This window comes from Castanea sativa, chromosome 12 (assembly GCF_040712315.1).
Source record: "Castanea sativa cultivar Marrone di Chiusa Pesio chromosome 12, ASM4071231v1".
Taxonomy (NCBI): Eukaryota; Viridiplantae; Streptophyta; class Magnoliopsida; order Fagales; family Fagaceae; genus Castanea; species Castanea sativa.
The window spans coordinates 12,702,528-12,719,200 of NC_134024.1; the positions used below are offsets into that span (position 1 = coordinate 12,702,528).

The 16,673-nt window shown below is 35.7% G+C and overlaps 1 protein-coding gene across 1 annotated transcript; it reads left to right on the plus strand.

Moving 5' to 3' along the window:
• The first annotated feature begins 7,884 nt into the window (after positions 1–7,884).
• LOC142620202 (uncharacterized) lies at positions 7,885–9,333 on the plus strand. Its single transcript, XM_075793603.1, has one exon. It carries the CDS (start codon positions 7,885–7,887, stop codon positions 9,331–9,333), a length of 1,449 nt encoding a protein of 482 aa, XP_075649718.1.
• The last annotated feature ends 7,340 nt before the right edge of the window (positions 9,334–16,673 follow it).

Genomic DNA, 16,673 nt, shown 5'->3' on the forward strand with positions numbered 1-16,673 from the left:
AGCTCTTCTTCGGCCTCACCGACTCCTCCTCTTCCAAACCCAACCCATCCCATCCAACGGCCTCCCTCGTCTTTCAATCTCCGCCGTCAATTGGCCTCGCTTTCAAGTTCGCCTCGCTTTCAAGTTCGCCGAGTTGGAATGCGTCTCCAAGGTTGGTTCCCTTCTATCCTTTAACGACTCTCTTTTTCTTTTTTTACCCAAAACCAAAAAGAGTTTATGTTGATTTCAGTTATTCATTAATCAATTGAAGCAAAAATTTTTAAACTTTTTTAATGTATGATTATGAACACGGAAAAGAATCTAAACACAACATATATGTTCTTCTTGCTTGGATTGTGATTATAAGGGAAGTAGTTAATTTTTTTTGTCAGAGTTTAACATTTTCATCATGCTTTGATTTGGGTCATCAAATACATGATTTTTCAGAGCAAAAAATAATTCCTGTTTCATATGATTCTAATTTTCGTATTTTAAAAGCAATTAAGTACTTTTTGTGGCACTGACCAAATGGTGCTTAAGTCGTTTTTTAATCTTTATTCATCCTTCTCAATATAAACTGCACCCTATCATTTGGGCATTGAAAGAGTTGCCAAAATGGTTTTAAAAAATTAAATTCCACCTCCTCAAGACTTTTCAGGAGTGAATACAAGTAAGACACAATTTTCTTTTTGTTTTAGTAGTCATAGGCGTTTTAGTAGCCAAGACCTTTAACATAAGATAGTTCAAGTTAGATTCATAGAAATGCCCAATGTCATTTGGGAAAATTAATCAATATTTCATGCATAAAATATGCTCTAAGCCTAGCAGATTCTGCTTCTAATGTTTTTCTCATTCTCTTGTCTTAATTTGAAAAAATAAATGAGATTTGTGAGAATATATTTCAGACAATTCAGTAGACGTAAAATGTTGGAAGTCCTGTCTAGCAATGAGTTCCTTTGATTTTGTGAAAACTCTTTTCACCCACTTATATGAAACTTTATGTAGTTGCTGATTTGATGATATTGGAAGCCTTGAGGAGGTTGAAACTGTATACGAATTTTATACGATTTGACTAATAATATTGGTGGATTTTATTGTTTGCCGAGCATCAGTGCTTAAGCCATTTATTGATTCTCTGCTGAGTTGAGTGATGTGCCAAGTTAGTTTGGGATACTTAAATGCCTTGATAGTAAGATTGTCAGTTTTCAGATGCCTATAACTAGCTAGTAGTCTAATACCTTAGCTTTTGCAGTGAATATATCCATTCTTATGTTCTATGGTTATATGTTGGCTAGCTTGGTTCAATTTTCTTGTGATGTTATTTTTTATTACTGGAAGCAAATCCCTAAGCATTTATATTGTCTTTGCATGTTCTTTTGCAGATGTTCTGCCGTGGCAGCAAGAATGATACTAGGGGTTTTAGGTAGTGGTTTGTTTTGCATACTCCAAATTTTGATTAACGGTTTGGTTTTCTTAGCATGTATCTTTTTCACATTTTAAGAGTTAGAATTTTACATGTGGTTGCCTTCACAAAATTATAAGATCTCCCAGAGAAGTGCCAAAAAAAAATAAAGATAAAAATCTTTACAACTGACCTTTCACAGAATTCTTCATCTAGGAGATACCTGGTTTAATGTGATAGGCATATATTTCTGAATTGCTGTTATAACTACACTTATCTCTATTTGTGTCATACATTGGAAGGAAGGATTAAAATAGACATCATGTGTTGACTGTCTCTTTCTTTTGATGGTATGCTTGTTGGTTGTTTTAAGGGAATTGATTCTTACACTCTCCTTATTGTATGTTGTCTATACTCATCACCCACTTCATGTTTTAAATGTGGACATCAATAAAAAAAAATATGAATGTTGTGTGTAAATAATGTCCCTCTTTTCAATAACTTTTACAAATTATTCATATTATTAAAAAGTACGGGTAGATACATAATTGCATTGAATTTAATTGTTCTTGAAATAGATAACATAATGTTTGTGCTTTGTTGGTCATTAATGCAACTATATGTTTGAGTTTAATTGGAGAATCAATGTACAATACTTCAGGACTTGTACCTAAGTTTTTCCATTAATTAATGTATCCTAACTATGGCCATGATGATGCTAGGCAATTGATACTAAATAATACCAAATAATGTTGAGGGTTTCCATTCCATATTGATGATTATTGGGTTTTCAGGCTTTAGAGCAGTCACTTGCCCAACAAGAAGAGCTTCAAGCTTATCTTAACAAGAAGAAGAAGAAGAAGAAGAATTTGGTATTTTTTTTTTTTTTTTTGAAGGCTAATTTGGTATGTTAAGAAGACCATAACATTGGTATTTTAATTTTGTTCAAACAATCTCATATGATTCTAATTTAATTGAAAATATTTTATGTAAATAATGAGGTTCACACATTTATAAATTTCTAGGACAACACTAAGTCATATTTGCTCTGTGATTTATGCATTTTGAGAGAGAGAGAGAGAGAGAGATAGCATGTGTGTGTGTGTGTGTGTCTGATATTGTGTGTTAAGGGTAGTTTTAAAGCCATGATAGGCAGTCTTCGTATTTAGCCGCTGATTCTGGTCTAAAATATTTATTTACTCTCTGCAACAACAAATATTCTTGGTTAGAACTACCTACAAGTGACCAAAAACCTTGTTGGGGATCTCCACATGGTTTGGTTGTAACCTTGGGTCCTGATTATCAAGCCTACCTTCTACACGTTAGGAAAGAAGACCAAATTGCTCTTCCACCACTAAACCCAATTCGAGCACTGGCTCAATTAGAAGAGTGGTTTTGCCTTAGTAAAGTTAAAGAAACCTATTAAAAAAGAAGAAGTAAAGTTTAAAACGTGGAATTGTACAGTTAATAAACGGGATTTGGTTGGCTAATTGGTTGTTGAGGGAAATGCATTAGCGGTAACAAGCTAATAAATTTATAAATTGAAAACTAAATTATGAATTGATATATAATTAATTTCTTATTCATACAGCTTATATTTAAGCCCCAATTAATATAAGCCCATTAATAAAACTTTCTATGCATTTGGTAAAAAGTAATAAAGCTTTGCTATGAGCTTCGTATAGGCTTTAGATTGGAAAAAAAAAACAAAAAAAAAAACAATAAAACAATAAACAAAAAACAAAAAACAAAAAACAAACATCTAAAGGTGTGGCGTGTCCCACTTGGTCAATTTTTAGTCCATATGAACTCTAGCTAGAATCATGTCACTCGTCTATATATCCATTTAAAAATATGCAAGTTGTTTTTTTAACAAAATTTTTAGAATTGTAATTTCCATGAACATGAGCTTTATCATGAAATGCGAGAATTTTACTTCCTATCTTTTACATAAGAATTACTAAGGCGACACTTAATTTCAACTTTTACTTTTCCTTCTCTCTTTTATTTTTTTCCCCTAAAACTAACTAATGAGTTGATTTTAGAAAGAAAAATTATTTATAAGTCACCTAAATAAAATGTTTATGAATGTTCAATCACATTTTTTCTATTCAAATATTATCAATAATTTCCAAATTATTAATTCATTAGTTTTAAGTAGGATACAATTTAATGCCTAATATGACAATTTTAAGTAAGACATTTTTTATATTTAAGTATTAGTTAAAGAATATGTTAGGTCTTTATGGTTGGCCTATTCCATGATATTTATCTGTAATCAATTTCAAGTTCATTAGTGTAATTTTTTCATTGTAAAAGTGGGCTGAGTTTGAGTTAGAAGCTGTTCAAAATTGATAAAGTTTTGATGTGCACAAGATGAGGAGTTGATAAGCTTTTGCTCATATCTTATATAAAGTGTCAGTATAATTTTACTTGTGTTATTCATTTGCAATACCTTTGACTATGTGTTATCTCCTCTCACCATTGATGCATATATACTGAATCCTTTTTCAGAATGTCATGTATTTGCACGGGACTAAATTGGGAGATGTTTTTAAGACGAAATTAGGTGCAACCACAGGTATGATCCCTCTAATCTGCATTTTCATTAGTGGTGAAATTTATAGGCCTACTCAAGCAATTATAATTTTATATGTCAAATATATCTACACCCCATTAAAACCAAATCTTGGGAGCTTAAGATACCACAAACAACAAACTTTTATTAATACAACCTCCAAAACACGATCATCAAAAATACCACTAAAAGGTTATGCACACCAAGATAAAGTCAAATTATTCTTTTCTTGCATTGCATTTGTTTTAACTCAAAAACTGTAAATGTAAAACATAGAAAGAAAATTGAGACACGCACATTCTATATGCATGCTCAAAGGCTTTTTATTTTCTAATAGATAAATTTCTGTAGTTATCTACTTATCTTTTATGTATAAGTTACTAAATGAATCCTAACATGTAATTTATTTTTTGTATATAATTTCAAAAAATCTTAAAGGGTGATGAATACAAATAATACAGAACTATGTGACTGTTTTGAAAATAATATTGAAATAAAAATCTTTATAAACAGCAAGGAATTTTTTTTTTCTTGAGCTCAAACTGTTGAACCTATGAATAAATGTTTATTTCTTTTCAAGTATAAAGATAAAGTTGATTACAATTTACCCACATGTGGTTAGGCCTAATTTCATGTTACCTATTTGTGATTTGAAAAGTCTAACTTTACTCATTAGAGGTTAGCTTTGAATACGTTAGGATTGTTTTTGGGATGAATTAGGAAAATACTCCGTTTTGATAGATATATGCATTATGATACGTCTCATAATCATAAGAAGTTATTGTAGGATATAGAAACTCATTCACTTTCAATAAAAGTTTTCTTACTTTAACTCAATTACGAGACTGTTTAGAAATAGTATGCACAATGAGCTTTGCATCTACCTCTAGTCTACTCAAATCAAGCTTCGAAAATATTGCTGAATAAATTTTAAGTTCTCACACATATGTCAAAAAACCAAAAAGAAATACATAGTTCTAAAAACCTTATACATCAAAGAATCGAAAACTGATCATGTCTCAAAATCTACTAGTTGAACTGTCAGTTTTGACTAGTTTTGATACTTTTACTAGACCAATTTAATGTCCAGTTTCTGTTTCAACTGACCGGTCCAGTTTGGTGTAGTTTTTAAATTTGGGGATGACTTTGAATAAGCATTTGCATTTGTGTCTCATTTTGTGCATGAAAATTAAGCAGTACCGTGTAGGTACCTCTTAAAAATTTGCCTGTACTATTATATTTTTGTTATGATTGTTGTGTTGATTGATGTTGGTGATTGGGCTTCATGTGGACAGGTTTTTGGGTTGCAAAATAGGCAGAAGAGGCTAGGAGTCGCCACGAGGGCACAGTGCTAATGAAGATACAAAGTGCCTAGGTTAAAGAAGGGTCACCTGTACCAAATGTGTGACATTTTTATTTTTTAATTTTTAAAAGAACAACACACAGCTTTTTTATCAAACACAACTTGTGCAATACCAACGTTGCCCCTTTTTGAGCTTTCTCTATACCTATTTGGTTGCTTCATGCCCCTTTTTGCAACATGGAGACTGTTTTTAATAATTTTTTTTTACTTAAAAAAAATAATAGAAAAAGAATTATTTTTCTTGGATTGTTAAATTGGCTTTGTGACTTTTCTAGTAGCTAGGTAAATTTTCTGTGCATAATATCATGGTGTTTGAGAAGCTAATTTTGAAGATGTTAACACATAATTCTCTATGCAGCCATTGATCAACTCCACTATCAGGGTACGGGACTCATTGCTTCCAAAAGGACGAACCAAAGCTAGCTGTTCCGAGATTTTTTTCTTATTGCTCAACATCGTTCTTTGTAAGCTTTAGAACTGTAAAGTGCTTACATATATATATATGTAACTTTTTCCTTGGGATACATTGTTGATTACAATGTGTTTTGTTGTGTTTAATATCTTTCTTCATTTGATGCTTTTGATGCATCGTTGTAAGTCTTTATGTACATTCAGATTTGTATGATAGGGCCATATTTGAGACATATGTAGGCCCTATCAAACAAATTTTCAAAAAAAAAAAAATTGTAAAACAAACATAGTTGGGACATGCATGCGTGCAGTACCCTATTGGAAAGGGAAGTGGAATTATATTTAAATGGGTGAATTTTTCGCCCTGTAAAGAGAAGTGGTACTATAATTGAATGGGTGAATTTCTCGCCCTTGAAATTGCATGAAGAGACGCCTGAGTGTGTGCGCGTATGTGTATACACACACACACACACACACACACACACATATATATATATATGCAACTTGAACTTCCTCTGATTCTTATTCTAGACTATAGTACCTAAATTGTTTATCACTTCATACATATGTCTTCTCTTTTGGCTAACTTATTTCATAAATGAAATCAAGTTTCATAAATTAAATTAATTTTAACCCTTCGTACAAATTGATATTGCCTAATGTTTTTCATAAATTAAATCAACTTTAAACTCCATAAGAAAATGTGACAATCAACTCTCAACAAGTATCTCCTAATTAATTATATGGATGCATTAGGTTCTTTCTCACTGATAGAATCAACAAATCTTATCGATTTTTCGAGGCAACTTAAACCAACTCTTGCCACCTCAAAGAAGTGGTCAAAGCCCCATGCCTATATTTCTTGAAATAACTAACTTGTTATTTTTCTTGTAAATAGAACTTAAAAGTCAAAGCACAAACTCTCATTCTATCTGGTGCGGGCAGTAGATTTTGGCCTGCAAGTGACCTGGCTAAGCTTCTTAACTATTTTCCTACATCATTTTCTCCTTAACTACAAGTGAGTTCCCTCAAACCTTTTACTATGTGGGCAACAATTTTATTTATTTTGGAAATGAAATATTACCATACATGCTATTACTATATGTGCTCTATTACAATTCTATAGAAAATCAATTGAGTAAGGAGGATGACCCTTTTTCTATTTTATTTTGTCATTAACCAAAATAAAGTTCCAATGAAATAACAATTAATGATTCTTGTCGATGTCAATGGTGACGTAAGTTACAAACTGTAAATTTGGCATTACAAACAATCTTGATGTGAATTCGCATAGCTCATGTGTAATATAATATTTAGCTCTCTTATACATCTTACATGTGTGCATGATTGTTATTACGTGCCATACATGTGGTCCAATCTTCTACATCTTACCGTACTTTTTATTTATTTTTGGTTCTTAATGGGGGTTTCAGGTAGGAAAACACTGAGCCACCTGTGATTCTTCATTTGCCACTGCTTGCTGAACTATAAGGTAGCTTTCTTTTCATTACTCGCCTTGTGGGACATGCACCTAGGTGTAATATATGAATACAAAAAATAGAAAGAGTATTCCCTAATCTAGCTATAGTTGCCCTATAGCCGCGGTTGTTATAAATGCAACTAAAACCCACCACCTATAACTGCATTTAGTTTGACTGTCTTATTTGTTTGAAAATACGACTATTGTTACAATAACTGAGACTTTAAAAAACTTGACATCCTTTTTTGGTGAAATTCAATGTACATTATAATCTTCAACAAATTTGTTTAAATAGAACCTCAGCTTACAAGGTTCATGGTTAGGGGTCTACTATTTTCTAGCTAGAAAATGTTATTGTCAAATGAAACATCCTTGATCTTTCTTAACCACGTGAAAATCATCTTCATAATACTATATATATTGCAAACCCATCATCCAAAGACACATTCTAAATTTCTATACAACAATTTGACAATAACCTAAATGCACTACCATGCTTTTGGTGAAAGATAGGGTACCTTTGACTAAAATTTGTCCTCTATTTTAAGAACATTTGGTTCAACGAGTTTGAACGGTCACTCATATAATTTCATCTTAACTAATTTGAAGGGTAACTGGCTATGCATTACCAAATGTTGTTGTAGGTTAGTATTTTGAAATCTTCTATAGCAATGGATAAAAGTTGGATGAAGAAGCAGGGGGGTTCAATGGAATATATTCAAGGTGTACTTAATTTTGTGGAATTTGCATCTAAACATGCAAGCGATGGGAAAATCTTTTGTCCTTGTACCAAATGTGTGAATTTGTGTCTGGTCCCGCCAGGGGTGGCACGTGAACATCTATGGAGAAAGGGGATGCTTCAAAGTTACACACATTGGAAATGGCATGGGGAATCGGCCGATGTGCCAACGGCCACCGAATGTGGGAGTAGTCATGTGCAAGACTCCCTAGAACAATATGGTGACTTTCGTGGGATGTTGCATGATTTGTGCCCCACACATGAAATGCCACCCGAACCAATGGAAGAAGGTGAAAGAGTGCAAGAATCGGCTGAAGGCCAACCGACTGATGGTGCACAAAAGTTTTACAACATGATAGATGATGTGGACAAACCCTTATATGCTGGTTGTACAAAATTTAGCATATTCTCAGCCATCGTTGTGTTGTTCCAGTTAAAGACTCTTTGTGGTTGGATGAACAAATCATTTACTATGTTGCTTCAAGTCCTGATGGATATGCTTCCTTCAGACGCTAAGTTTCCAAAGGACCATTATGAAGCTAAGAAGATTGTCCGAGATTTGGGTTTGGGTTATGAGAAGATCCATGCTTGTCCCAATGATTGTATGCTATTTTGGAAGGAGAATGTTAATCTCGAGGCATGTCCTTGTTGCAAAGTGTCAAGGTGGAAAACGAATGAGGCATCCGTTACAGCTAATAATGCATCATCTAGTAAGGGAAAGAAGAAAGCTGCAAAGATCCTATGGTGGTTCCCCTTAAAGCCAAGATTGCAGCGACTTTTTTTGTCACCCGACTTGGCTAGTTCTATGAAATGGCATGTTAATGGTCGTACAGATGACGGGGTAATGCGGCATCCTGCTGACTCGGATGCATGGAAAATGTTTGACAGTACGCATTTACAGTTCTCGTCTGACCCTCGTAATGTCAGACTTGGTCTAGCTGCGAATGGGTTCAACCCCTTCGGAATTCTGAGTACTACTCACAGCACTTGGCCTGTCATGCTAGTCCCTTACAATCTCCCGCCTTGGCTGTGCATGAAACGGTCATCTTTGATTCTATCACTAGTTATTCCTGGTCCTAAATCGCCAGGGATTGCGATAGATGTGTACTTGCAACCCTTAGTAGAAGAACTGAGGGAATTATGGGATGTTGGAGTAGAAGCGTATGATGCATCTTCAAAAAATGTATTCCAATTGCGTGCAGAATTGATGTGGACCATACATGATTTTCCTGCCTACGCAGATGTGTCGGATTGGAGTACGAAGGGTAAGTATGCGTGTCCTTGTTGTGCATTAGAGACTGACTCTCAATATTTAAAAAATGGTCACAAATTCTGTTACATGGGACATAGGCGATGGTTGGGTAGGGACCACAAATTTTAGGAAGAAGATACATTATTTGATGGATCTACTGATATGCGAGTGGCTCCTATGCCACAAGTTGCGGCAAGCATACTTGCGGACATTGAAAGTTTAGTTGGACGTTGTCTGGGGAAGAAATGTCAAGAAAAATACAACAAAAGAAAGAGAGGTGAGGCAAACCAGTGTGTTTGGAAGAAGAGAAGTATTTTTTTCAACTTGCCTTATTGGGAGGATCAGAAGTTGCGACACAATTTTGATGTGATGCATATAGAGAAGAATGTGATGGACAATATACTTGGCACGGTGTTGAACTTGAAGGACTGGACAAAGGACAATTACAAGGCACGCCTTGACTTGGCGGACATGGGAATACGGAGTGAACTCCACCTACGACGAAAAGGTGATGATAAGTACACGATACCGCCTACGTGTTTTCATATGTTTGCATTGGAGAAAGATGGTTTCTTGCAAGTTTTGCGGGACGTCAGAGTGCCTGATGGATATGCTTCCAACATCTCACGCCGTATCAATCTGAAAGAACGCAAGATTTCTGGTCTAAGGAGTCATGATAATCACATCCTAATGCAACAACTCCTTCCAATTGCTTTACGAGGAACTTTGCCATCGCACGTTACTAGGCCTTTGATAAAGTTAGCATGTTTCTTCAGGAAACTTTGTTCTAAAACCGTTACGGTTTCAGATATAACGAGTGTTGAGGCCGACATTGCAGTCACGTTGTGTGAATTGGAACAGATATTCCCTCCATCTTTCTTCACTGTGATGGTACATTTGGTCATGCACTTGGCTACTGAAGCCAAGATTGGTGGTCCAGTTCAGTACCGTTGGATGTACCCCATTGAGAGGTCAGTCGTATGTGATACATGTACAATATAAAAATAATGTGAGGTTTGTAAAAACTAGTGTCAATTGCTAACCTTCTCATGTGCATTATAGGTACCTCTCACGTCTTAAGTCTTATGTAAGAAATAGGGCTGCTCCAGAAGGGTGTATTGCCGAAGGATACATAGTGGAGGAATGCTTAACGTTTTGTTCACGGTATATGGAAGGAGTTGAAACTATATTTAATCGACCCAGGAGGATGATGGAGGAGTCAACAGGGGTGGTTTCAAGTGTGGCACTAGGCAATAGGGAGTTGACCCAAGCTCATCGCTACATTCTATTCAATTCCGACAACATTTACCAATTTCGTGAGTAAGTACTACGGACACCAATATAATTGTATGAAAATCCAATGTGGAATTACGTGTGTTAACACTAATACAATTGCCATCACATGCAGGATGCACAAAAGTTTGATGGAGGATGAACTTCGAAGGGGCCACGATCGTATATCCAATGCTATTATTCATAAGCACCACATGGAGAAGTTTTGTGGTTGGTTTAGGTCTCACGTAGGTGTCACTTATTAAGCTTGCAACTTTCGCATAAGTAGAATGACTGTACTAATGATAATAAGTTTGTTTGGTTATATTAGGTGATGTCTATGACTGATGCTGATAGGGAAAGTACTGCACTTACTGATGCACTTGTCACACTTTCCAAAGGGCCATATACTTCAGTCAATCGGCTGAAACATTATGTCATAAATGGGTTAAAATTTAGGAGTTCGAATGTCGAGGCAAATAGAACAACGCAAAATAGTGGAGTTAGTGTCGCCACTGAAGGTGGCATTACGTACTATGGTGTGTTGAGAGATATTATTGAGTTGAATTATTCTGGCAGTATCAAACATGTGTTATTCAAGTGTACATGGGTTGATGATCAAAATAGGAGGGGATATAGGACTGATGAGTTTGGGTTTCCTATGGTGAATTTTACCCACTCCATACACGGTGGGGAGGAAATGGTGCATGAACCATATGTCTTAGCGTCTCAAGCTATACAAGTATTTTATGTTGAAGATAAAAGGCACAAAGATTGGTATGTTGTCGTTACGACGAAAGCTAGAGATGTCTTTGATGCCGGTATTGGCCCCAATTGTAACGAGGATGACACAGATGGGTTTCATGAGAACATTCCGTATAGTATAAGTGGTAATGATGTTCGTAGGGATGACCTTCGTTGGGGTCGAGATGATGTGGAGGGAATCACAATTGATGCCTCTGTCATTGGCGAAAGAGATCTTCATGAAATGGACGACTTGGATGATTGTGAGTTCATTGATGATGAGTCCAACGATGAAGATGACAACGCAGTCGAGTACAGCGATGATGAGTAGTGTAATAGGATACTGTTGTTGTATGCGTAATTATGTTATACTTATTATTGAAATTGTAAGTAGAATTTGTAAAGGTATATTGCGTGCAACGTTTGACAATGTTGCATATATGTGTGGAAATTGTTATTTCTTCACGTTGTTAAGAAATAACAGTTTTAACATATATAATTATCTTTACAACTGACATTTCTTCATGTTCTTATTTCTTCATGTGATTGCTTGTTGGCTATAATTATCTTTATTTTTGTGTTGTAAAGGGGTTGGACGCAAGAATGGTGAGGAAACGTCAATTAGGGATGGTTTACGTTGGGCAAGGATCATCAAATTCCCGACAAAGGGTGGAGGCAGTAGATCAAGAAGCACATCATTCTGAGGATCATCAAATTCCCGACAAAGGGTGGAGGCAGTAGACACAGCCCCCAGGTAGTTAACATGTCACATTATCTAAAGTTTGATGTTTATTGCTAGATGCATAATTCAGTTCTAATAATCTATATTTATATAACATTAGCGTAGCATTTCGGTCCACTTTGGTCCATTCAGTATATGCGGTCCACTTTGGTCCGTTTGGTCCACGCATTTCCCTTGGGTCCCATTTGGTCTGCTCTGTCCATTGGTTTCCCTTCAGTCCATTTCTGTCCAATATGGTCCATTCGATTACTCCGGTCCAATTTGATTAACTTCGATACATTTCGTCCACTTTGGTCCATTTTAGTTCACTTTGGTCTATTTAGTGCACTTAAGAATGGTAAAGGATAAGTTTAGGTTGGAATTATACGTTCTAAATATGAATTTATTAAGGAAAAATGAAGGCAACCCAAACGAAGTTAGGTTGCTCATCTTTTCAAAATAATTGATCCCACAAAATCTTGTCATAGGAAGAGGTCATAATTTGATTTTCTTTTTATTTTTATAAGTGGCAACACATAGTTTTGGTAAAGTGCTCTCCTTTATCGTTGAAGTTATGACCTTTCTATGGGACTAATAAGTTACTATGTTAGGTCTTTATGGTTGGAATGTTATGAAGTAGTAGTCATTTTAGTTATAATGCTGGTAGTAAGCAAATGTAATCAACAATTAACTTGGTCTAGTAGGGGAGGTATTGGTTGTTTGCGACCTCATTAAATCCAAAGTGAACTGAATATGTTGCTGTAATACATGATTGAAAGAAATAGGGCTGCACAACCAATGGGTTACATGAATGCATGGGAGAAAGGCCTAAATTTACTAAAGTTATGTTTAAATGAAATCATAAACTTTTTATTATTTCTGTTAGTAGGTAGATGCATAATTTTTGCGTGGTGTGATATTTTTTAGTACTTGTGAGCTTTGGTAAATTAGTTCTAATATTGGTGGTTTTGTATATACAAATGATTACGTTTAAACCCCAGCACCGGTACAAAATCCAGCACCAGAAAATACGCCTGCAAGACGTGGCAAAACAAAGTTGGCTGACATATGGGCAATGACTGGTGATGACTACAAAATCCCGTTGCCATTAAATGCTGAAGGCCAACCGATTGACCGGGCCGGGTCTTTGTTCAAACGTTGGTTGGGCTCATTTTGCGAGAATGGCCTATTATGCCCGCTTACGCCTGCTAGGTGGCCAAGCGTTGCTGAAAAGTATAAACGGGATTGTTGGGTGGAAATTGAGGTAGTATGAAAATAAAGTATAACTTACTACATTTACAGCTGCTGTCCTAAGTAAATATCATTTTGGTAACTCCATTTTTGCATTTCAGAAACGATATATAATTGATCCCACCATTGTCGCACCACCCAATCAAAAGGCATGGGCAATGCATCAGCTAGGGGAAGTGAGAAGAAATGGGAGGACGAAGTTAAAGAAGAAAGTCAAAAAAAGAGGCATGACACGTGAACAGGTATTGGGTACAGTACCGGATGAAGTTATCCCAGTGCAATGGAGGGAGATGGTTGAGTATTGGTTCGATGACAAAACAGAGGTACTGACTTTCTTCGTCAATCTCATATTCGTGGTAATTTAGTGAAGAGATGTTTTGTTTAGTTTTTTTAGTATTGATGGTAATGTGGTTGCAGACATTAAGTGGAAAAAACGCGGCTAGTCGAGGTAAACAGGAGGAAATAGCCAGGTCTGGGGCCAAAAGTTTTGCACAAATTTCTGATGAAATGGTAAGAAAAGAACTTAGAATTCGTGAACGCCTATTTATGGTTTTAACCTCATCTCATATGCTTTAGGAATAAGGATAAGTTAGTTAACTTATCTTATTAATCTCATGGATAGTCTCAATTCAGTATGTTTCATTTGTCTCTTAAACAAAAATAAACCCTCTGGTTGGGGATATGGAGAACTTGGTTTTATAATGAAAATTAGAATTGTTGGCCGTGTGTACACGGTATGTGCAGCAAGCTGTTAACATTATACTGGACACACCTATTAACAACATGAATGCCTTAGGGAGGACTTGGCTCAATCTGAGGCGAGGCGTAGGGAGGACCTGGCTCAATCTGAGGCGAGGCATAGGGAAGAACTAGCTCAATCTGAGGCAAGGCACAAAGAACAACTGGACGAACTGAGGAATTCGATGAGAGAGATGTTCGACAAATTTAACTCACTTGGCCCAGTTATCCGTGAATTATATCCTTCTCAGGTAGCAAACAAATGTTATTTAACGAAACGTCAATTTTTACAAATGCATTGTTATGTGATATTAATACAATGCCTTTAATATATATGTAGAGTGGCAATGCTTAATGGGAATGATGGGAATGCAACTGTGTATCCGAAGGTAAAACAAAATTTCTTAGTATATATTTCTCTAAAAACAGTATATATATACATATGTACATACTATGCTATGATGGATAAAGTAGGAACCTCAGCACTCAGTATAGTAGGAAAGAAAACTCTATGCTCGTGAATATGTTATAAAATATTATAAGTTGATTCAGGATGCATTTCGAAGGTTTTGGGTTTTGATATAGTGACTACTCTAGAGTATTGCATTCTTATTTGGCACCTGAAACATGAAGAAAACACTTGCTTGGCATATGCACATCTCCATGACTAGACACATGCAAAATAGGTAATGTAAAGGGAAAAAACAATAGCTCTCATTATCAATCTGATCCATGTATTGCTGAACTTGATTGGATTGAAAGTTTTGACTAGATTTTGTTATTCTCTCTATGTTTTAATGAAGGGTAAATTGACTACACAACTTACTACACTACTCTTGTTAACAAATAGTTGAACTATAGCTAGCCTTCCTCTCATGCTACTAAGTTGATGAAAACAACATAACTGATATGGGGCAAAGATTGATTCGTAGTACTATATTTTCGCTGTATTGTATTTTTAATTGAAATGAGTTCTCCCTATTTCTAAATAATTTTTTTCCCTTCCATTTTTCCATTTCAAAAGCGAAATCACTTTACTTTAACTCAATAATGTCAAATTATGTCTCTCTCCGTCATAACATTGTTCTGCCAAATTGCTCCATGATCATGCCTTTTGATACAAATGTTTGAATTTGAACTAATGTTTAGAGTATTAAGTATTGCAAGCAAAAATTTGGCAAGTTTAACTTGACAAAGAATAATTTGTGCAGTTTTGCCATGAAGTGGATAAGAAAGCGTATGTCAAAATGGAGCCAGATGCCACTGAGGATACTCTTGAGGCCTCACAACATGTTGTCATTCTAAGCATGTTGTAAACTTTTTTGTGAATAGACGCAGCTACAAACATTTCTATATATTTTTTTTTGTTAATAGCCGGTTTGGCTATTTGTGATGTTGTTGGCTGTGGCTGTGGCTTTTTGTGATGTTGGGAACTGGTTTATTTTGGTAATTTTTGTGTTGTCCACTTGTTTATGGAACTTGTGTTGGGAAGTTGTGATAGCAGGGAACTTGTGTTGTATTGTGATAGCAGGGAACTTGTTTCTTTTCATAAGTTGTATTGTGTTGGAAACTTGTGATAGCAAGGAACTTGTGTTGTGTTGTGATATACAGCAGGGAACTTGTGTTGTGTTGGAAACTTGTGATAAGTTGTGTTGGAAACTTGTGTACGGAGGGAACTTGTTTATTTTGATAAGTTGTGTCCATGATTTGGAAACTTGTGATAAGTTGTGTTGGAAACTTGTGATAAGTTTTGTTTGAAACTTGTGATAGCAGGGAACTTGTGTTGTGTTGTGATATACAGCAAGGAACTTGTTTATTTTGATAAGTTGAGTTGGAAACTTGTGATAAGTTGTGTTGGAAACTTGTGATAGTAGGGAACTTGTTTATTTTGATAAGTTGTGTCATGACCATGATTTGGAAACTTGTGATAAGTTGTGTTGGAAACTTGTGATAGCAGGGATAAATCAATGAAGTTGTGATAACAGGGAAAAGAAAGAAAAAAAACAGGGAAGAGGAAAAAAAAAAGAGAAGCTATAGTCGCGTTTTTTATAAACGCGGCTATAGTTTTTAGCTTCGAAGCTGACAGAGGGCTATAGCCGCGTTTTTTATAAACGCGGCTATAGTTCCTAGCTCCTTAGCTGACAGAGGGCTATAGCCGCGTTTTTTCCGCAGCCTATACCCGCATTAATAAGCGCGGCTCAAGCGGGTCTATAGCCGCGTTTTTGAAAAACGCGGCTATAGACCCGAAGCCTATAGCCGTGCTTCAAAAATGCGGCTTCAGGCTTGGGCTTTAGCCGCGGTTATAAAAACGCGGCTATAGGTTATAGCCGCGTTTTCGGGGTCTATAGCCGCGTTTTTGAAACGCGGCTATAGACTCTGTTTTTTGTAGTGGACCCACAAACATAGAATTACTCCTATCCAACTCTTATCCAATGTGAGGATGGTTAAATATATGTCATAGCATAATCCAAATCTCTAGATGACTTCCAAATTAGTATATTTTAAAAGAAAAAACACTATTGGGAGAAGGAATTCAAATGAAGACTCTTCTTATGAGAAGAACCAAGCTAGCGCTATTAGAGTCTTAGTTTTGTTTTTTGTTTTTTTTTTTTTTTAAAGAATTTCAACTTATGGCATCCGCTTCTGATGATAACTCTTTATCATCAAATCAAGATATCAATTGGTTTTTGGTGTATGCGGATAGGAATGATAATTTTGACCCGCCCCTCCTCGCTCTGCCCTA

Coding starts and splice junctions, on each gene's coding strand:
- LOC142620202 (XM_075793603.1), top strand. CDS start 7,885: ATGGATAAAAGTTGGATGAAGAAGCAGGGGGGTTCAATGGAATATATT.